A 20,957-nucleotide genomic window follows, 5' to 3' on the forward strand; every position below is an offset into this window, starting at 1 on the left:
GTCCGCTAGAGGAGAAAAAAAAATAGAAAGAAACATATGGGTGGATATACCATAGCCGTCTCCTCCACTCAGATCGGTTGCTGAGCTAGATACATTTACGTATGTAGTTGTTACATACCTGCCTCTTCGCTGCTCCTGGTTTGTTGCACGCCCCAGTGCATCCGACTCAGCCGTTACACTCGTTTTCACTCCCTACCTACCTCCCAGCTTCATCAGTTTGCCTCCTCTGCAGATGAAAAATAATAAATAATCCAATCCTCACCTACGCCCCGCAACTGAACTACCATCCAGGCATAAGCAGCGGAATTCCACCGACCGGCTTCGACACAACGATGGCGTTTTGCGAAGCAGCTATGCCCGGAACTTTCATCCTCGACTCGCCTATCCCTCCTAAACTCGACCTCGCCGGTGCTAGGTCGCAGTTCTATCGTTCCCCGCAGACACCCTCCGCAGCGTCCTCCCTCTGCCGCTCTGTCGGGCAGGAGCACCAGGGAAGCCGCAAACGGGCCAGACATGGGTATGACGAGATGAATGGCGATGTCAGCGGTGGTTTTGGCACAAGCAGCTTAGAAAATGGTACTCCTGTCACAGCTGCGGCTGTGAGTATGTGGGGGAACCACTCGATGATGTCCACAGCTACGACAGCATCTTCCTTCTCTCGTATCGCTAGCCCCACACCGCTGGTCAACACTGACTATCGTTTTGCTGGTGATGTTGACTACTCGTCAACAATGATGACGATGTCCGGGTTTGAAAAATCAGGCGATGAGGCATATGGGCCCGAGGTGGATTATAGACCTAATCGCTACCGGGAGATGATACATGCACCTATCGATAGCCCTTCACTAGGGTTTTTGCCGCCTGTTGGGGCTGGCAGGGACTGGAATGGGAATACGAGGAAAAGAGGTAGACGCGAGTCATTATTACAAGAACGAGATGACGGGTTAAGTCCAGATGGCTCCCGCTATGATAACGGCAATACGAATCATGATAGCTGGGGCGCAGCTGTCGTGAAAATTGTTGGGGGTGTTGCTGGGAAGGTATGGGACTTCTGTTGGTCAGGTCCGTTTCGCGGATTTTATGCGGGAGGAGGGAAGGGGTATGACATGGGATCAGAAGCTCAGCAGCCACCATCACCGCTACCATCGCGAGTAGTGGAGGAAGCAAGCACGTGGCAGAGTGTCTATGAGAAGGCTGATGTATTTTCCTCTTCTGGTGGCAAACGGGATGACCGGATCGCTACGGTTCCGGGATGTTTCCCGATTGAATCTTCTCATAATAACGCACGGCTCTTGCACGACTGCCACGATGAACTCCAGGCGAACTGGGTCTTGGTTCGGAACGCCAAAAAGGCCGAAGATGGACAGGGAGCTGATGTGAGCCCTTCCTCGGCATATTCTTCCTCGGCTCGCAAAATAGCCCGAAAGAGCAACCATCCAGTTTCACCCCGAAGAGTCGCAGTCGGCAGACTGTCCAGGAGACAATCTCTACTAACCCCCACGCGAACCCCGTCCTCATATTCGCCCTCGCATCAACATCCTAATTATCATCAACTGGCATCTAGTAATGGTCAAGCATCCTGTGAACCCACCAAATCGAACAACCCGAGTAAATATGGCAACTCACCGGCTTCTATCGAAGCGCAACGATTGGCGGCGAGGGCGAAACGGCGCGAACGCGAGGAAGACGCTAGTATTCGTCGGTTGAATCAGCAGCTTAAGGCGATGATCAAAGAAGGGAAGGAGGCGCTCGGGACGACTATTGAGATTGAAGATGATGGGATTGATATGGAAGGTTGGGACTGAGCTGTTATTTGCTATATTCCTCTCTTTCCATTCTCCTCCTTGTTTTTCCACTTTCCGTTCCGCCATTTCCTTCCATTACCATTACCCTTTTTCCATTTTTCTTTTTCTTTTTCTTTTCCATTTTTTATGATTCTCCTTCTTTTCTTTCTTTCATAGTTCTTTTTCTCCCCTCCTCCTCCCCCGTCCCTTCATGTATCCTTTGGCTTGTTTATTCCCCTCCTTATTGTTTGCAATGATGAAACTGATACAATGACCACCTACCATTTGACCAGGCTTCAATGCCCATAGTGACTTCCTCTTTTCCCCAATTTTCCGTTGTTTGCTGTCTATTACAAGAAAACCTTTTTTTATGCCCATTTTCACTCATTTTGTTTTCTCATTGAAAATGGCCTCCCAATGGTATCATGATTTGATGAACAATAGTTAGTTACTTGCTGGTGATCAACAATATTGATTGAGGTTTACCAGATAGACTGACGGCAACACTGCCTCCGAATATGCCAGGTCCGTGTAAATGAACTATCAAACTCTCTAACTAGTGCATGTGCAGTATCAAGGTAAAACCTCAAGATGATGGATAACCCAAACCCGGAAACTGGTAACTTTGTCCGTCCCGCGCTTACCCAACAAAGCCACCATCAGGTGATCTGCGGCTCCCCCACAAGGGCTGCAGACTAAACCTAATGCAGCGTTTGGCGAGATTAAAGTTAACTTCGTCCCGCAGCGCTGAACCAAGTTAAACTTCTAGGCTCTGGAGGGTATATACGACCTTGACGACAACGACAAAACACACGCACAAACAGAGAAGAAACGATGTGGATAATCACAGTGGCGCGGGACGACCACCATCCCAATTAAATAGTTCGCAAAGATGCGGCCGTTACCACCACTTGCCATTAGCCTCCACAACCTGTCTGCGCATACTGCGATGTTCTCGATCCTGTCGCTCGAAGCAGAAGACTACTATAACTATATATAATATCAACGCTGTTGCTACACAAAGATACGGACAACATGGCGGATGAAACACCTCATACCAATGCTAATACCAGTACAAATGTCAATGCCAATGCTAATGGCGAAGTTGATGAGCGCGATCATAATCTCTCGTTGGGTCGACAACAGTCTTCGGACCTGCCTGCGTTGACTTCTACAGGAAGGGCTATTCAGGCTTGTGATAGGTGTCGGTTTAAGAAGGTTAGATTTTGTGGTTTGGGCTGGTGTTTGTTTGTATGAGGTTGAATTTATGTAATGTAGGATGCTTGGTGGGATGGAATTCTTATGGAGACGCGATCGCTGACACACGAAATGCTCGCTCATTGTCTTGCTTAGGTTCGATGCGATGGCGCGGTTCCAACTGTATGTCTAATCGGCCTTTTCATTCGTTTTATCCAATGACGCTCTTTTGTGCATTAGCTTATGGCTTGCTGCTACAATATAGTGTGGGAGATGTAAAACGGCAGGCCTCGAGTGTCTTACCACGGTCAAACTTAACCGCAAGTCTTACCCAAGAAGGTATGTGAGGGCGGACAGTGCATAGTGTCAATTCTAATAGGGAATGAGATTTATGGCTAAATGGCGATTGTCATGGCACACTAGCTATACTGAATCTATTGAGGAACGCCTACGACAGCTGGAAGCGGAGGTCCATAAGCTAAGGGTGGGTAATGAGAACAAAGATAAGCGCATTAAGGAACTGGAAGCGTTGGGTGCGAATGCATCTTCTCCGAGGCAAGTTGGTTTTTCGACGACGGCCAATCGCCCTGAGAGTGTGCCAAAGCTTAGCCCAAGACCACCAACGGACGAACCTCTTTCTCGAGAAGTCGGACGCATGAATCTTGATCGAAGGGGGATAGGGCGTTTCATGGGATCCTCATCTGGAATATTCTTTATAGGGACCGCTGAGCAACGTCTCGCCAATATCCCCAATCATTCCGCGAAGAAAATTGGGGATTCGCTGCTTAGAGTCGATGTGGATGATCAGACGACCGACTATCCCATTCACCATGTTGTTGACTCTGCGGCGACTTTGACCCCGCTACCTCCCCGCGAAACTGCTGAGCGGTACATTGATGTCTGGTTCAATGCTTGGAGGCACATCTTTCCCATTTTGCATCGCCCGTCGTTCGCGAATTCACTCCACCAACTCTATGATAGCCCTTCTCCTGAACATGGACGTCCTGTTCTAGGAATATTTTATCTTATACTGGCGCTTGGCTGCCGCCACCTTTTCCTCACTGGAGATGCGACCGGAGGAAATCCCACTGTGAAGAGCAACCAGGAAGATATTGAATATTACAGCCAGTCATCTAAATATCACAATGATATTTTAGCGTTGAATAATCTCACTACCTTGCAGTATCAAGAACTGCAGACCTTGTGGTTTTTATACACTGGAAAGCGCAGTCTGGCGTTTCAAGTGACTGGGAGTATGACTCGCCTCGCGCTTGAACTGGGACTGCATCGGCACACGAGGCGATTTCAATTCGGTCCGTTAGAGACTGAATTAAGGAAGAGGGTTTTTTGGGTTTGTTATATGCTTGATAAGTGAGTTAGTCCCTTCTTCATTATATTTCTTGTGGTGATGATTTGACCACGTCTTATATAAATTTAAAAAAAAAATGCCTATAGTTTTGTATCCGCTATTCATGGGCTACCGAAATCCTTTCGTGATCAGGATATCGATGTCGAGCATCCCTCAGATGTCGACGACGATTTCGTTAACTCAAGCGGCTATTTACTTTCATTACCTGGCGAGCCTACTGGGATGCTGACGTTCGTCTCGCTGATCGAAGTTGTTCGAATTCTTTCCAATACCCTTGAAATTCTTTACACGACCACTGATAGAAGGCAAACTGTCACCAAAATCAAGACGATAGACAGATTACTCGACCAGTGGATCCATACCCTTCCAGATCACCTTCAATTGGACTCAACTCCATTTTCCCAACCTCCGCCAGCTTTTGGTGATACTCGTACACTTATTGAGCCTTCAATCGCTTTCTTACATATATCATACCAGTACACTCGTCTTTCCGCTCATCGGGTTGCGCTCTCGTTCTTTCCATCGCAACCACACTATTGCATCTCGCTTGTGAAATGTATGGATATCGCTAAAGACCTTGTATTTTTGAACTCTCATTCCCGGCGATTTTTACTGGTGTTCGATGTCAATCCCGGTTCTCATGTCTACACTCTATGGACGTGTGGGTTGCTATCCTTATTCGGGATGCATGAATTTCGAAATGGGAATCAAAAGATTGAGCTATCCATGAAATCCCGAGATGATGCAAGAACATCGTTGTTAACCTGTGTCGATCTTCTAGATGCCTTTGTGGCGGCTGGTCGAGACGGAGAGAAAGTCCGGTCTGATAATTTACGTTGTATATCAACGGCTCTTTCAGATAATTCCCAGATATCAGATTCAACTTCATCGCAAACTGACCAGCCCGAGGTATGGAACCAACCACCTCCGCTGATTTTACAGCAGCAGCTTCAACAACATCAGCAGCAGCAACGGCAGCACCGTCAGTCAGTGGACATCGCACATACACCCTCGTCATCAAATCCATCACCGTCCCTTACCACTCCTCCTGCACAATTTCCCCAATTCCTCCCACATTCAATATATCCACATCCGTCCCCAAACAATCTATCCACCCCAGATACTCAAATACAAAACCCTTCACGACCACAGTTGCAGCCACAACCACCACTCCCACATCCACAAACAGACATGCAATCTCCCGGCCTCTCCCGCCTAGCAATGTCCGCGACCTCCCCTTCGTTCCTAAACACCTTCGACATCGATTTCTCAAGCCCTTTCGCCCACCCCTACGACCGCATCTCCGATGCCTTCCCTCCACACCCCGCTCCTGACAACGGTACAAACAGCAACCAGCATATCGCCCCTGGCTTGACATCCTCAACACATCATCAAAGCCACCAGCAGCCACAGCAACACCCCCACCCCCACCCGCACCCTCACCCTCATCAGCGCCAGCAGTCAATCAGGCACGTCTGGGATGACCCTGTATTTAACCTTGCGTCGATAATGCGTGTGTCAGAAGCTGGAGACACTGGAAATGGGAGTACCAACAGTGTTTCATTTCCTATGCAGGATATTGCGAGCGGAGAGCCGATTGTGATTGGGGATGGTGGTGGAGATGGGAGTGGGATAGGAACTGGGGCCGGGAGTGGGGCGCGGAAGAGGGCTAGGGTTGGGTCATCTAGTTGAGCCTTTCTTTGTTAATTTGGTTTGGGGCTTTATGCTCTTTAGGCGCGCTGGATTCTAGATTCTGGGTTTGTGCTCGTGGGCCCTTCATGGAAAATTATCTTCTATCATTGTATATTCTGAGCTCTGGGGGTCCATTTTCTTTACCCTTCGCCTTTTTGTTTTAACGATTTTTTTTGGAGGAAATATCCGTAGCATTTATATGTCCGGACTGGGTGTCCCAAGTTTTCATGTTGTACTTCTTATATATTGCAGTTTACCCGTTCTATACATCATCGCTCTTCCAGCATTTTCCTTTTGCCTTATGTTGTATGGTATTCCTCCTGTCCCCGTTCTCACAACCAGCCCAACCCTCCAAAATTGAAAACCTAGTGGATGGACTACCACTTAGAAAATTCAAGTCCAAATGCTTTGTTTTACCCTGTTCCTGCTGTCTCCGAGCAGGGCCTCGAGACACCTTGTGGAATAATGGGGGAAAATATTTTGATCTTTATTTATCTTCGGTATACAGCAAAACGGAGGAGGAGCGTTTTATGGTTTACTCTTCCGATGGATGTACGACATGTCTATCTGTTTGCCTTTCGATATACATACTCTGGAAATGTTGAAATGGTATTATCCTACAGTTTAGTCACGATTCAGACATGTGAGGGGATATGAGAGAGTAGTGAATCACCTAATTTCAAGAAATTTGTAGATTGTGCTTCCCACGCTTCGAAGGCAAAATTTAAAACATAGTTCTGGCTAAGGCAATGATAGCAGTAGCTTTCCAGCAGTCCACGGAGACAGCGAATGGGATTTTAATGCATGTAATCAAGAGATCTCCACCGGGAATAACGATTGTGGAGAGTCAGCTTTTCGACCTCTTAAACAGTTTCTTCACTGAATAGACATAAACGAGCAGATACACAATGAAGTAATTGGCGATCATGAAGCCGACGAAGATGCTTAGATATGGCCAACTCTTGGATGCGGAGAGGTTATTTTCGGCGAGGTACTGGATGAATTATTATATCGATTAGTTCTACGACCTTTGCTGGAAGGAAGAACGGAAGAAAAGGGGAGAGACAGAAGAAGGGAAAATAAAAACGAATCAAGATAAAAGATATGAAGAAAGAGAGCAAGAGAGAGAAGGTAAATGTGTTACCAACCTCGTCCCCGTATTTGTAAGAACAATACTGGCAGTTTCCCATATCATCAGGATTTGCCAGGTATCCCGTAGCCGAAGAAATCCACGAGCCCGCATACTGTACGCAAGTTTGGTTTGGGGGAGCGTGAAAAGTAATCAACTCGCTCGCAGTGCAGGTAACTTTGGCACCCTTCATGATCATCGAAAGAATTCCCCCAATCCAATATGTAAATGGCGCCAAGTAATACATGGTGTAAGCCCAGAAAACAGACATTTCCTCCTTAGGATGTAGCACGCCATTGAACAACTCGCACATGATAAGGAAAAACGGCATGAGGTTGGCAGCCATGACAGCGTCAGAACTGGATGACGCTCGTTAGCGTGGCTTTTTCCCCGGTATGTATTCTATAATTTTATTTGTTATGAATTGGGAGCACGTACCTCATTGCAGCAATCCATTGTCCCCAGGATGTTGAGAAAAGGTGGAAAAAGAGGACCATAAGAAATGTATATCCGGCAGGAACACCGAGAGGGAGTCCCACAGCGTAATAGAAAAGGAGATAAAAAATGGCACCCCCAGCAAGTGCGTATGGTAGCTCAGATAGGATTTGAGCGGTTGTGAAACTGATCCATCCATATATTCTGCTGGGATATTCGCGTTCTTCCCACATGTCCCGATTCTCAGTGAATTTCATTGATGTTCCATTAACAAATTCAGGGACAAGCATAAGAATCAAGAAACAGGAAAAAGCTCGCGATTGCATATCTGTCTCGCTGTTTCCGATCTGGAGGTAGGTGAGGCCGTTGAGCAAAGCGTGGATGGCTGATGCATAGAGTCTCGAATAGGGGTACTCGGGTGAACGCCAGTAATGCCGACTCGTGCGCTTAGTGAGTTCAACAATTTGTTCCCATGTCGTTGAGGCAAATTCCTCCTTATCCCTTATTTGATCGATAACATGCTCACCATTTTTGCGGCTGCAAATGATACCGGCTTCTTCCTGCACTTTGGATGCCTCAGGTGAGTGTTTCCATATCTCATTCCAGTCCGATTGTTTCCCTTTCACTTTACATACTCCGACACCAACCTCAATTAGCAGATCAGCAACATTCTTTTCATCTTCAATGAAAACACCATGACGCCCAAAATAATCGCAAATAGCTTTCCCAGATGGCCCGACTTCTCCGAAGTAAAAGACATTGCCTCCGGGGTTGAGAGCTAGAACTCGATCGAACTGTAATTATGTTTAGCTAAAGTCCAAGGGTGCCAGAGGATAGGAAGCGACTACGCACGACTTCAATTTGTTGATGACTTGCTTGGTGGATAGTACACAAAATGGCAAGGCCTGCATCCGCGAGTTTCCTTAACAATACAACGATGCTGAAGGCACCTTCGCTATCGAGACCCTATTGCTGACGAGTGTTATTTTCAACGTACAAGATGATAGGGAAGGGAAGGGAAGGGCAGCGACGTACGCTGGTAGGTTCATCTAAAAACAGAAGATGGCTTGGTTTGGCGCAAAGCTCAACACCAATCGTCGTCCTCCTTTTTTGCTCTATCGGAAGAGAGCCTATTACCGCATCTTGCAACTCTGTAAGTTCCAGAATATGCAATATAATGTCCACATAAGCAACTTTTTCCTTGCGTGATATGTCAGCTCCCTGACGGAGTAATGCCGAAAATTCGAACGCTTCCCGGATGGTACTTGTTTTATCATGAATGTCCATCTGTTGGCAATACCCAATTTTTCGACGAAAGCTGACATCAGGAGTTTGACTGTTAATCATTATATCGCCAGTTACCGTGCCAGTGTTCTGGCGTTGAGCAAGTGTGGTTAGCACTAGGAAAAGTGTCAATTACCCATTTGGAACTAATTACCAGTGACTGAGTAGATCTACCTACATGTTGATTTACCAGCACCAGATGAGCCGACTAATGCAGTCAGCGTCCCGGGTTGGCAATATCCAGAAACGTCATTTAATAGAACCCGGTCCGAGTCACCTTGACGGATAGTGTATGTCAAATTTCGCCATGCGAATGCTGATTGCGTTGTTGCAATTTGTTCGGAGGGGGTACCAGCAATGTCCACATTTGTCGTCGCCGGAGGAGCTTGGTGATCGACATCGAATGCCCTATTTTCCTCATCACTAGCTGCGGCACTGAATGGAGATTTCCTCTTCCGGTTGAATGAAACAGCACCAGCAGAGCCGTCATCCCACTCAATGGCCTCGCAAAGCCAGGCGTTAGTAGCGGTATACACTACGATAAACAAAATTAAAATACCAAAGTTCCTCCACACGTTATGATAATAAAAACCATATTTTTCGGCTAGGTATGCGTCACCGCCGATTTTGAGCTGTCCTGGTAAACTCCCTGCGCCCGCACAAGTCTGGTATAGTGTATCTGTATAATCAGGACCTGAAGGGATAATCGACCTTGGCTCGCATGAAAGCTGCAGGTTATGAAACTCGGTGGCCATACATGCCTCAAATGCATAGAGGGCGGGTGTAGTATACTATGAAACATGGTTAGCTTGAAAAGAGCTTGAGCATACATTTGGTCTCCCTACCGCGATCCATCCAACCCAAGGCACTCGAGTAGTGAGTTGGTTTAGAGGAAGCAGGTAGCCACCGTAAGTAATCGCCATTAGGAATGCCACGCCACAGTATCGCAGAGCAACTTCGAAACTTGAGAAAGATGCAAATAACCGGAATTGCGCAGTATGGCAAACAGTGTGTAGGTATGAAATGAGGAAGAATATGAAAAAGGCTCCAGCCTATATACAATGTGTATTAGCAACACAGTGAAGTGAGACTTTCGGTAGGGAATTTTCAGTGAGCAGCTAAGAAACTTGCCTCCATTTTCAAGCCTGCGATAAAATAAACGATTATAGAGAATACAGCCGTCATTACGAAGACAGTAACGAAGTCGAACAGGGTACGAGCAAACGCAACCGCGCTTGGTCTCACAAAAGCGAATCTTTTCTGACGGCTAATGATATCACGACCATGAACAGAATCCTCGAGTTCAGCTAGTTGTATCCATGGCAAGGTGAGAATACTATAAAAGACGAGACCTCCTCGGGAAAAAGCACCCTGCAGATTCGTTGGAAGGTCGTAAAATAGGGACGATATCAAAAGTCCCAGGACAATTGAGCTTGCCAGTTTCATGTACAGATGTGAAGGATATCCCTTAAGAAGCCACCACTGACGCTTCGTGCAAAGAGTAACTTGTTTTATCAGCGAAGTGTTGTAAACTGACTTGGCAGAAACGAAACGGGATTTCTTCTGCCGAGAAATGGCTTTGAAGCTCTCCAAACTGTTGCTGGACTCGCAAGTTTGATGCATTCGGGAAAGCTCCGCTTCGTAATTCCGGATATCCTGCTGGATGATCTTGAAATATTCGCTTTCCTTGAACGCTTTTTCCAACTCAACTGCGCCCTTTGGAGCGCGTGTCTCATACCCATCCCGAAAAGCTCTCGTTCGGTCAGATGTTATACCAGTCAGGAAATCGGTGATCGTTTGTCTAGGATGACACTTGTAGCCCAAGTTCTCGAAATATGACTTGGCTTTGTTCGCAGGCCCCTGGTATAACATACGGCCTTCATCGATGATCATAACCCTATCGGCAAAGTTGTAAACGGCGTCAGATGCCTGGTAGAGCGTCACGATGGTCGCTTTGCCACAAGTATCCGTCATGATTCGAAGGCTGCGAGCATAATCGACTGCAGCGGCAGCATCCAAACCCCTAGTAGAATTGTCCCACGCAGCGACGGCCGAATCAGTGGCCAAAGACTCGACTATTGACAGCCGTTTCCTTTCACCTCCGGAAATACCGCGGATATATTCATTTCCAACAAGAGTGTCCATAGCGTGAGATATGCCGAAAACTCGACCATATATCTCCAACATCTCCGAGATTCTATGCCTTAATCTTTTTGGAGTCTTGGTTTCCAAGGCAAATTCCAATGTCTGGCGCGCAGTCAAAGTGGGAAAGTGATTATCCTCTTCCGGGATATAAACAACCTCGCCCCTGAAATATTTCGAAATATCCTTCGGCTTGAGCCCGGAATAATCAAGCGACCCGGTCACGCCTAAAAATGAGGAGTGGTGGTTTGCTATAGTTCGCAAAAACGTCGAACAGCCTGCACCTGGACGCCCCAATACCCTTGAGAGAAAAATATCAATGCTTTAATTCTGTTGAAGGCTGCCACACGGCTAGGAGTTACATACAACATAATCTCTCCACAGCGTACAACCCCAGAAAAATCATTGATGAGGGGTCTCCCATCTTGCAGCCGCGGAGGAGCAATCCACCGTTTGACAGTCCACTCGTAGACGTCTTGAAAGGTACATGTCCGCCATACAGCATGTGCTAAAGTTTTCACCTGCGCATGCTCGTTCCGCATTCCCCAAGTCGACAAGTTCTTGAAACATACTCCGAGTCGACCAAGCGGTTCGCCGGCTTCAACCTTCACACCGTGTTCCCTTAAGTATTTGTCAAGGGTTGAATGTGGCTCAGCGTACTGGGTGTGTTTCCCCTCGGAGAACTCAGTTAACGTTCGATGCAGGTCCGCCAAAGTTTGCTCATCCTGCTGAGTAGGATGTACCTGGGGCTGCGAATCATTTCGATGTTCAGTGGCAGAACGAGCGCGCTCTCCATGAGTTGGAACGCGAGAAAGTACCGGAACTGTCGGCGGCATGACCGTAGAACTGAGGGTAACACTGCGTGCATGTCATGAAAATACACCGAAACGACCGAGTGACCGATGAAGCCTCCATTTTGATTCGAGATACCGAGCAGGTCTATATATACAAAAGTACAACCCAAAAAACACACAAATGCTATTTTCAGGAGTGGGTCAATAACTTCCTTCAAACACACGATTCTGGCGACTAGCACCGAGAAAGGAAGCCAAGCGGAGGGTTTGGTCCGGTTAAAGTAAGGTTTGATGCCAAGCGCGGCTCTTTTTGCGTGAGTTTGCCGAGAACCTTTTCCATTGCCGAGGGGCTTCAGCCACCAACGGCGCCGGGACACTAAGCCCAAGGAGGCAGCCAAGATGCAAGCCCTAACTCGGCCTTGTCGGTCGGTGCCGATGTCGTTATCATTCGAGTGGCGAGATATCTTAACTTCATCCATTGTTGATCTGGATCCCTTGTGAATGATTTTGGATCTGTTCTCCCGAGTCCTTCCCTATTGATCTTAATTTGATATGCGGTAGTGTGATTCTGGTTTGATGGGTGGGAATGATGTCGATTGCGGAGTCGATCTGGGGGAAAGGAGCATGCTCTCTTTGGGGTCGACAACTTCCAAGACCCCACCGCCGCAAATTCCCACCGGCAGCAAAAAATTTTCAGCGGGTCCATGTTATACCTGTCGTCGCCGACGGGTGACATGCGATCGGCTGCTTCCAACTTGCCAAAAGTGCGATAAAGCGCAGAAGGCATGTTTGGGGTATACAAAACCGATTACTTGGGTGCGGGGAATTGCCAGCCGGGGAAAGATGATGGGCTTGACATTCGGCAACGTCACAGCGAAGAAGTCCTCTCCAGGTTACCCAGTGCATGGCGTTGTTCTGCCTGGGGGAAACGAACCTGCAGATTCTGTCTCCACTGGCGGCTTGGGTTTAGTCCAGACGTCCCTGGGTTTACCCTGCAACATCGGGTGCTTAAGCTCGTGGTCGTCATCGTTAGTCGTCTCCAATGTCGTGGAAGAATGCCCACGATCAGGTGTGGCATTTCCGGAATCGAACTCAAGCGGTCGGTGGAATGAAGGAGAAAGTGAATACAACCCCCCTATCCCACCGACATTGATAGATCCGCTATTCCAAGGCTTGGACAAAATATCAAGACACTACCTCACCTATTGTAAGTACCTGCCGTTGAGTTAACCTTTTCACAAATCAAGTTTTGCTGACAGATGCGGCAGTTGATCGCAATTTTTGTAAACTGATGGTACTCTTCGAAGTCCCTCACAACAATCCATATCGCCGTCTTATTCAGATGGTTAATGTTTCCTCTGGTTTGTGCGCCGCAATGGCTGCAATCGGCGCATGTCACCATTTACACATTCTTCACTATTCAGACCAATCGCAGCCGGTCGAGCGCTCCTGCAAAAGCAAAGGATCGCTGTTAGAGGATGGCGAACAATTCGCGCGCTCGCCTAATCCAAATGTACGAGTTGCATATCAGCATCTGTTACTTCTGAAGCATCGAGCGCTTTGTCAACTGGAGCAAACCTTGTCAAATCCCAAGACGCGAGGAGAAGATGCACCAATTGCTTCCGCACTTCTCCTAATGGTTCTTGACATGGTAGAATCAGGGCGCGGGACTTGGAAACTCCATGTCGAAGGTGCCAAGAAGCTGCTCCAGGGTCGTATTTTCCCGCTGCTAGCGAAGGCCTCGGATGGGGCGTCACCATTGCCTCGTGCAATCTACGATGGCTTTAATATGTTCCTAGCAGGAAGCTGTCTGACGTGCGTATAAATGGCATTAACCCTCTTCTTGAGTTCTATACGTCTCGCCCTTGATCAGCATATAGAGAGGGATGTGTTTTGACTAACGCGATTCGTCGTCAAAGTTTCGACATCATGGGCTCCACTCTCACTCCGTCCGGGAGTTGGTCTGAACCGATATCATCACATCTTATAACATCACCAAATCTTCTATCAGATACTGAGAAAAAAGTTTGGCTTGGTTGTCCGGGTTCCCTGCTCCGCATAATCCTTTACATTTCATCCCTACGGCATACAGCAAGTTCACCACAAACCCTCGCGCCGAGAGTAAATATCTCCACCATTTTATCTCAAATTAATGCTTTCGACCCAGAACGTTGGACGCGAGATATTTATTCTTCCCTGTATACTGGCACGGAGTATCAGGTCTCTGACCACCATTTATCAAGGGGATCTCATTGGCGCACTCCTCCTGTTCTTGAATCATCTGATTCCACGGACAGTAACATTCCATTTTCAAACTCGGATGCGCTCTACCACCTTGCTTCAGCATATAAAATTACCATCACCATTTATGCTATCCGGATCCTCTTGCACCCGTCGCCTGACGAATGCACCTTCTTTGCGGAGCAGGTCACTATAGTACTAAACCACCTCTCCCTCATCCCTCCGACATCTGAACTGTTTAAGAGTATATTGTGGCCGACATTTATAGCGGGTGCGGAATGCCGCTGTCCAGAGCAGAGAACTTGGTTCCATGATAAATTAGACCAGATGTGGCGCCAGTGCTGGACTTTAAATATACGAGAGGCCATGCGCATGTTGGATGTTATTTGGAGACGCGAATATCAACACGACGGGGACTGGGCGGCGGATTTTGATCGGTTAGGTGCTAATTGGCTATTTATTTGATCGGAGAGATGTGTTTTCGACATCGGTAACATGATGGGAAATTGAATTTTCCAAAGAGGAATGGCGACAAGATATTACCGCAGTTAAATCTGTAGCAGAATCACCGGGGGAGTAAAAGAACTGTTGTTGTGCGAGGGATCCGGGGGGGTTGGGGCGAGTTTTTGCACCATGGTTGGACCTAAATGGGAATCTCAATGCCGGATTCGTGTCCATTCATGAAACTAGAATGCAGTGCAGAGGGCGCAATAAAAGGATCCAGACAGTGGAGGTGGGAATTCAGGACATTTAGCAAGCCGGGGACCTGGCAGAATCAAATACTTCGATGGAGCCAAGTAGCAAATGTCAGAGTATGGGTAGAGTTGTGGTCCATGTACATGTACATGAACTTGTACTCCTGATCCATATGGTGTGAATTGAATGTTTTTGCTAAGTGCTGGGCTATGCATCTCACGGAAGCTCCACAGCTTCGTCCAGCACCGCGACAAGCACAATCGCCATCAACTACTAATCGTGACAGCAATGACAGCAACAACCGACATGCGCATACGAACCGCACGAAAAATGAGAGTGATGCTCGTACAGTTACGAGCAGTCAAACTGACCGGCCGCCTCGACAACATCAAGCAGCACAAGTACAGTACCTCCCCCCTATCCGCACCCAACTGCCACACCACTCCCTGCGAATGGTAAAAGCTGGACTCGAATTCTTTGCTGGAACGGTAGATGCCTCATCCGTCAGTGCGATGGCCGACAGCGCGGACTGGTGTCTTTCTCCTCTCGCCATGCCGCATCAGCCCACGAGTATCACTTCTCTCTGTCAGAGCGCATCGCCCATTCCCTCTGGGTTTGGTACCAACTACCCTCGATGGGTAGTACCACTTGGAAAACGAGGAATGGGAATCAATTCATCCAAGGGTAGGGATAAGGGGATGGTGTGGGTGCAAGTAGCACAGGTAATCGTTCAGCAGATGACGGGCCTGGTGGAGTAGGACTCGACGGTCTGGTTGTGGAGTTTGAGGATTTGGAGATCCTTTGACTATCGGATCATGTACGGTATGCTTTGTTTTCCTTTGGATTTTGGGTCATCCACCGGGTTTCTCTTGAGGATACTTTCCATATTCACTTTTCATACTTTCCCCCTACAGTATTTACGCCTCGTCACAGTGCTGTTGCAGCTACTGATGGTCGATCTTCCTTCCCGTGTGTGTGCGCGACGCACGCTTCCATGACGTTAAGATCTGAAATGTCAAGCGTAATTTTATATTAACGTTCTTGTACCAATTTTACTTGGACATCTTCATTTTTTTCACAACTCTGTTCTTTTTTTTCTACATGCCATGTACATTGTTCCCTTTTCCATTCCGTTTCATATTCCATCATATACTTACATTTACTATGCCACTTATTTCCCGATTAGCTCCCTGAATGGAGCCTCACTCCCGCCCCATTTCAAGCAACCCTCTGCTTTTCCAACATCACTCCTTACATACAAAAGTCAACGAATAGAGTATCCCGGCAGAAAGTTAGGAGAAACATCCTCCACCCATCAAAATGCGTGGTAAACCGCATTTACAGCCTCTACGAGCGACCTCGGATCTTAGGAGCTTCCGGGGCCATCTGTGTGAAATCGATGCAGGACTCATAGGTCTGTTTAGCACCCAGCCAATACCATTGAATCACCTAGTCGCATTTATCGATTAGCATCACGCAGTCATATTCCTTCAACCAGCCAGCCAATCCCATTGGAGAAACAGCAACAGAATGAAGAAAACTGATAGCAGAACATACACATCGGCCAGGCTTCGCACACTTTCCCATCAGATCCGGCACCGTAACACTGAATTTCACCTGATCCTCCGGCAGATTCGGGAACTTCGCTGGATCAGCGTACTCCTTCCAAGCCTTCAGTGGTTCCCCCACAACCTCGTTCTTCATCGTGTCCACGACGCTCACGTTCGCGTATCCCAAGTGTGGGACCCGGATAAAGACCTCGATAGGGACCTTATCGCCGGGTTTGTACTCAAAGACATGATCGGCATTGTCTTGGAACTGGTACCCTCTGCATAGCCACAGATTACAGAGTTTTGGGTTGTATTTGGGGTCTTTGGTCCCGCCGGCGCGAATCAACGCTTCAGGGTACGAGGTGTTGTCTGCTTTGTAGAAGTTTACCATGGTTTGACCGCACACAGCAGCAGCGGCATCACCAGGAACACGGGCTGCGGGAGACTTGACGAGGCCATGCCCGGAGACTTGGGTGGCAATAGCGGTAAGCGTGAGGAGGGAGGTGATGAGATGCATTGTTGGGAGGGATGCTATTACTTTTTACGGGGTTTTGGCAGCTACAATTGAGAAAGGTTGGGGTAATCAAGAAACCACGAGGAAAGCAACTAGGGCGGAACTATCATTCATAGAGATATATGCGGAGGGGAAAGGTCAAACATCAGGAATTAATTGGGGACGGGATACGATGCAATTTTATATGGACGCATCCGCAGGGACTTCAACAACTGCTCCATCACTCGATTCTCCTCCGCAGCCTGTGTAGACAACTTGCTCCTCCGGATTCTAAAATCTAAAATGTGAACTATGCACCAGATACAGATTTCCCCTGCTTATATCACCCTTACCACGTCGCATTGTGATTGTGCCGCATTGCGTCACATCACGTAGAGTGGTCGTTGCAACCCTTTTATATCCATAACCCATGCGCGCATCTCCCACTACCCCACTCCATATGGATTTCAACGAACCAAAACAACGAAAGAAGGAAACACCCCAATGCATGCACGACATGGCCATACAAGCGATAATCAAATATATATGAATTCACCCCCGCCAACCCCAGAAATTCTTCACCCATCCCTGCCCCCGTCGATGATTAACGAGGATCATGATCCGGCGCAGGAGAAAGGAGACAGGTCAAAAAGTGCCGTACCTGGTTGGAGAAACTGCACGGGCGGATTTTTCAATGCGTTTGGCAATTACGAAGTATGAAATCTACATGATTGGGCTTTTGAAAAGTCTTTGACCAAATGAATACAGAACATGATGATACTATGAATAAGACAACATAACGTCCCTCTGCCCAAAATAGACAAGTGTGAATGCAGCAACAAATTTGACAGGACCTTCCTTACTTCAACCCTGAGAGCACACACTAGATAGATTTATTATGAATGGGATTTTCTGAGTTCACAATGGATGATTGTGTCATTGTATGTCTTGATAATTGAATTGTATAACCAAATCAAATCAAATCCAACAACCAACCAAGGCCTCAATCAATCTGGAAGAAGGAGCATGACTACTATGTTCTATGTAGTTAGTTTAAGGAAGAGATAGGTGAGGCGGCAATCCTCGGCTTCCTTCTACGCCGCCCGGCCAAGCCTTCCCCAGTTTTTGTGCTTGGAGGGCTGATGCATAGCTAACCTCCTCCGTTTTCCCCCTCCATAGCTCATCCAACGTCATCACTACTGCCCGATCCATGAAATATTCAATACAAAATAGAAATTCCATTTCATTTGAAATTGAAACGCTGCACGAAGGAAAAGACTAGGCAGAAAATTTAAGAAAAAATTGAAAATTGAAAATTGAAAATTAAAATGACAGAAAACCGTCCCAACAATCCCCTTTTCTCTTCCTTTTATCAATACCCGTAGTAATTAACAATCGTATCCCCCGTCACCTCCTTCAACCTCCGATTCTCCCTCTTCAACAACGTCCGCATCCACCACGCACACACAATCGCCCCAAACGCAAACCCAGCCGAAACCCCAAACCCAATCGCAAACCGCGGCCTGTCGTAATTCGGCCACACGTACGCACCGTAGATGTACCCAATCTGGCCCGCAACGTTATGCATCGCCAGCACCACGGCCCGCTTCTCGCGCGTCTGCGACAGCGTCGACGACACCCAGCCGATGATTACGGAGTTGACCGAGTATGCGCCCATGGGGAAGATGAAGCATGCGACGTAGCGCCCGGCCGTGTTGAGGGTTGACGAGGCGATTATGAATCCGACTATTGCGACACTGAGACCCCCGGTGATGTGCCAGGTACGCTCGTGGTGGCGCCCAGAGCTCCAGCCCGTGAATATGGCGGCGGCGGCGGCGAAGATGAACGGCGGGCATGTTAGGAGGAGGGTTTCCGTCTTGGGGAAACCGAGGGTTTTGACGACGCTGGTTTGTGAGGGGTTGGCTTTCGTTTCAACAGATGTGTTATCTGTATTGGGGTGGGTCGGGGTTGTCTACATACGTTGGGAAAAAACTGTTGAAACAGCAGGCTGCCAGGTGGAAGTTTTGCATGAGGCAGAAGATCCATGTGCGCTTGTCCCTAACTGCTTGCCTTAGGCCTTCCAGGGCTGAGATCTTGGCTGATTCCTCACCCATTTTATCCCGTTCGATTCGGGCGTGGGCGAGTTCACGTTCGCTGGTATTGAGCCAGCGGGTTGTGCTGGGGGTATCTGGTAAAAACCAGAACCCCCCTATCGCCACGGCAGTGGTCGTGCAGCCTTCGATGATAAATAGCCTAGGAGGCGAGGGTAGATGGGGGAGGTTCTTTTAGTTGGATTATTTCAGTGCTCGAGAAATAATGCATGTGATCACATACCATCTCCAGCCAGAGAGGCCTCTTGCATCATCCAGACCCTTAAATACTCCCGCAGCAATTAAACCAGCAAATCCTGTTGCAAGGATCTGTGCACAATACAAAACGGCAATTCGAGCTGCAACCTCTGTTATAGAAACATGTGCGTTAGGCAATGGCTTATGGAAGATACATAACGCCTGATAGGTGGAAAGTAGAAGGCCAGTGAACCTTTTCGAGTGTAAAATATGGCCAGAAGATATGTCGCGCCTGGATAGAACTACACAATGAAATGATTAGACGTGGTCTGGCCTCGCTAGAATCAAAGGGCAGGGGAGGAAGTCGTATGTACACACCGGTGCTTCAGTTACCCCTAGCAAGAAACGACATACCACCATGCCAGAATAAGACTTGACCAAGGACGTACAAGCTGGATGAGGAGTTAGCTGCTTTTCTCATTTCACGCAGTTACGGAGTATTGGGATATTCCAATCGCTAGTTTCTTCCTTTTTATATTAGAATTTTCTCCAATTCGCGACGAACCTGACACAATTGACCAAATAATCATCCACGAGCTCATATAGATGCTTGGCCTAATCCGGGTGATTAGCATATTGCTAGGAATCTGCATCAGGACGTAGCCGGCGAAGAGGATGGAAATGGTCGTGTTGAATTGGTATTCGCCCTCCATGCCCAGCTCCTTCTCGAGGTTGTCAAGGCGTGCCTGGGCAAGAGTGTTACGGTCGATGTAGTTGAGAAAATACATGACGACCAGCATCGGCTGTAAGGACAAATGTGGATAGATCCAGATGGTTAGCTGTCCACTGGTTGACCATACAGTAACATAAAGCGACAGTAAAAGAGAGAAAGATGAAATATACGGACCATGATTCTAAAATCCAGCTTGCGGACCAGACGGATCTCCGCTGGATCAGTCTTTGGAGCGGCACCCGCATAGTCGCGATTGACAGCAACGTCCTTCTCGGGCACTGCTTCGCTGTGGGCCATTTTCTCTTCGCTGGTGTCTGCGGAGACAACAGCGTCCTTTTCGGCATAATTGGTGATCGCCATGATGAGTGGAATGCTAGGTTTAGTTGACCAGCAGCGAGATAAACATTGCAAGCTGCGATAGGACACAGGATCCCAAAGAGTGGACCACGGTGTTGAGGATTGTTTATTGATGTAGGAGAAACTGAACTGAAGAGGGCCAGAACAGGGCAGCCAAAGCAACCAACTTCAGGCGAGAATCGGGAAGCAAAGTAGAAGGCGATCGCAACCAGCGAGGAGGTTGGGAGTTACAGCGAATATTTATAGATAATATTTCAACGGATTGGCATGCCAATAAGCCATTGCCCGAAGAAGTATACCGACGGTTAAAGAACTGCAGTGACTGCAGTAAACGCAGGCAAAGCGCCAGGTGCGTTCTATTGACCCCGCGCAAAAATAAATCCATCACATCCAATCCTGGGGTATATATGTACGTAGTATGTCCCCCGTATGATGAGAAGCGATTGCTCCAAGGATTGGGCGGGCGGGTTGACGTATCCAGAGGGGTTTGCCATTACCTTGACGAAGGCCTTGAATGAGATAAAGCCTGAGCTACAATTACAGCCAAAGAGCATCGCCGTTAGCACTGGAAACAGCGATAACGGTCCTGATGTTCCATTGCTGCATCCCTCGCATCCCGCATCCCGAAAGTGCAGGATTGATATTGGTGCGCGCGTGTGGTGCTGACCGCAGCGCGGGAGTTGGGGATAGTTGGGAATAGCTTCCAAGCCACGCCCAGGTCCAGCTTGCTCCAGCTCCCGCTTGTGCCCAGGGTTTCGGCGGTGAGTCGGTGA

General features: G+C 47.9%; 7 protein-coding genes across 7 annotated transcripts; 4 read left to right on the forward strand and 3 right to left on the reverse strand.

Moving 5' to 3' along the window:
* Positions 1 to 332: 332 nt before the first annotated feature.
* HCBG_04347 (uncharacterized protein) lies at positions 333 to 1,805 on the forward strand (the record flags this gene model as incomplete). Its single annotated transcript, XM_045431396.1, has 1 exon — positions 333 to 1,805. One exon carries the CDS (start codon positions 333 to 335, stop codon positions 1,803 to 1,805), a length of 1,473 nt encoding a protein of 490 aa, XP_045287949.1.
* A 1,014-nt stretch (positions 1,806 to 2,819) lies between these two features.
* Positions 2,820 to 6,042, forward strand: HCBG_04348 (uncharacterized protein; the record flags this gene model as incomplete). Its single annotated transcript, XM_045431397.1, has 6 exons — positions 2,820 to 3,002; positions 3,138 to 3,164; positions 3,247 to 3,320; positions 3,405 to 4,352; positions 4,437 to 4,906; positions 5,132 to 6,042. The coding sequence occupies 6 exons, from the start codon at positions 2,820 to 2,822 to the stop codon at positions 6,040 to 6,042; spliced, it is 2,613 nt and encodes an 870-aa protein (XP_045287950.1).
* Positions 6,043 to 6,889: 847 nt separating this feature from the next.
* Positions 6,890 to 12,305, reverse strand: HCBG_04349 (ABC transporter; the record flags this gene model as incomplete). Its single annotated transcript, XM_045431398.1, has 11 exons — positions 6,890 to 7,036; positions 7,191 to 7,530; positions 7,610 to 8,400; positions 8,459 to 8,572; positions 8,642 to 9,006; positions 9,069 to 9,681; positions 10,079 to 10,197; positions 10,378 to 11,333; positions 11,399 to 11,878; positions 11,916 to 11,971; positions 12,006 to 12,305. 11 exons carry the CDS (start codon positions 12,303 to 12,305, stop codon positions 6,890 to 6,892), a joined length of 4,281 nt encoding a protein of 1,426 aa, XP_045287951.1.
* A 367-nt stretch (positions 12,306 to 12,672) lies between these two features.
* Positions 12,673 to 14,532, forward strand: HCBG_04350 (uncharacterized protein; the record flags this gene model as incomplete). Its single annotated transcript, XM_045431399.1, has 3 exons — positions 12,673 to 13,033; positions 13,074 to 13,641; positions 13,746 to 14,532. The coding sequence occupies 3 exons, from the start codon at positions 12,673 to 12,675 to the stop codon at positions 14,530 to 14,532; spliced, it is 1,716 nt and encodes a 571-aa protein (XP_045287952.1).
* Positions 14,533 to 14,972: 440 nt separating this feature from the next.
* HCBG_04351 (uncharacterized protein) lies at positions 14,973 to 15,521 on the forward strand (the record flags this gene model as incomplete). The annotated part of the gene is made up of 1 exon (XM_045431400.1): positions 14,973 to 15,521. One exon carries the CDS (start codon positions 14,973 to 14,975, stop codon positions 15,519 to 15,521), a length of 549 nt encoding a protein of 182 aa, XP_045287953.1.
* Positions 15,522 to 16,110: 589 nt separating this feature from the next.
* HCBG_04352 (uncharacterized protein) lies at positions 16,111 to 16,830 on the reverse strand (the record flags this gene model as incomplete). The annotated part of the gene is made up of 2 exons (XM_045431401.1): positions 16,111 to 16,212; positions 16,321 to 16,830. The coding sequence occupies 2 exons, from the start codon at positions 16,828 to 16,830 to the stop codon at positions 16,111 to 16,113; spliced, it is 612 nt and encodes a 203-aa protein (XP_045287954.1).
* A 1,348-nt stretch (positions 16,831 to 18,178) lies between these two features.
* HCBG_04353 (MFS transporter) lies at positions 18,179 to 20,187 on the reverse strand (the record flags this gene model as incomplete). Its single annotated transcript, XM_045431402.1, has 6 exons — positions 18,179 to 18,778; positions 18,870 to 19,059; positions 19,141 to 19,264; positions 19,509 to 19,562; positions 19,660 to 19,933; positions 20,002 to 20,187. 6 exons carry the CDS (start codon positions 20,185 to 20,187, stop codon positions 18,179 to 18,181), a joined length of 1,428 nt encoding a protein of 475 aa, XP_045287955.1.
* Positions 20,188 to 20,957: the final 770 nt, after the last annotated feature.

Source organism: Histoplasma capsulatum (genome assembly GCF_000150115.1).
Source record: "Histoplasma capsulatum G186AR genomic scaffold supercont2.5, whole genome shotgun sequence".
Classification (NCBI taxonomy): domain Eukaryota; kingdom Fungi; phylum Ascomycota; class Eurotiomycetes; order Onygenales; family Ajellomycetaceae; genus Histoplasma; species Histoplasma capsulatum.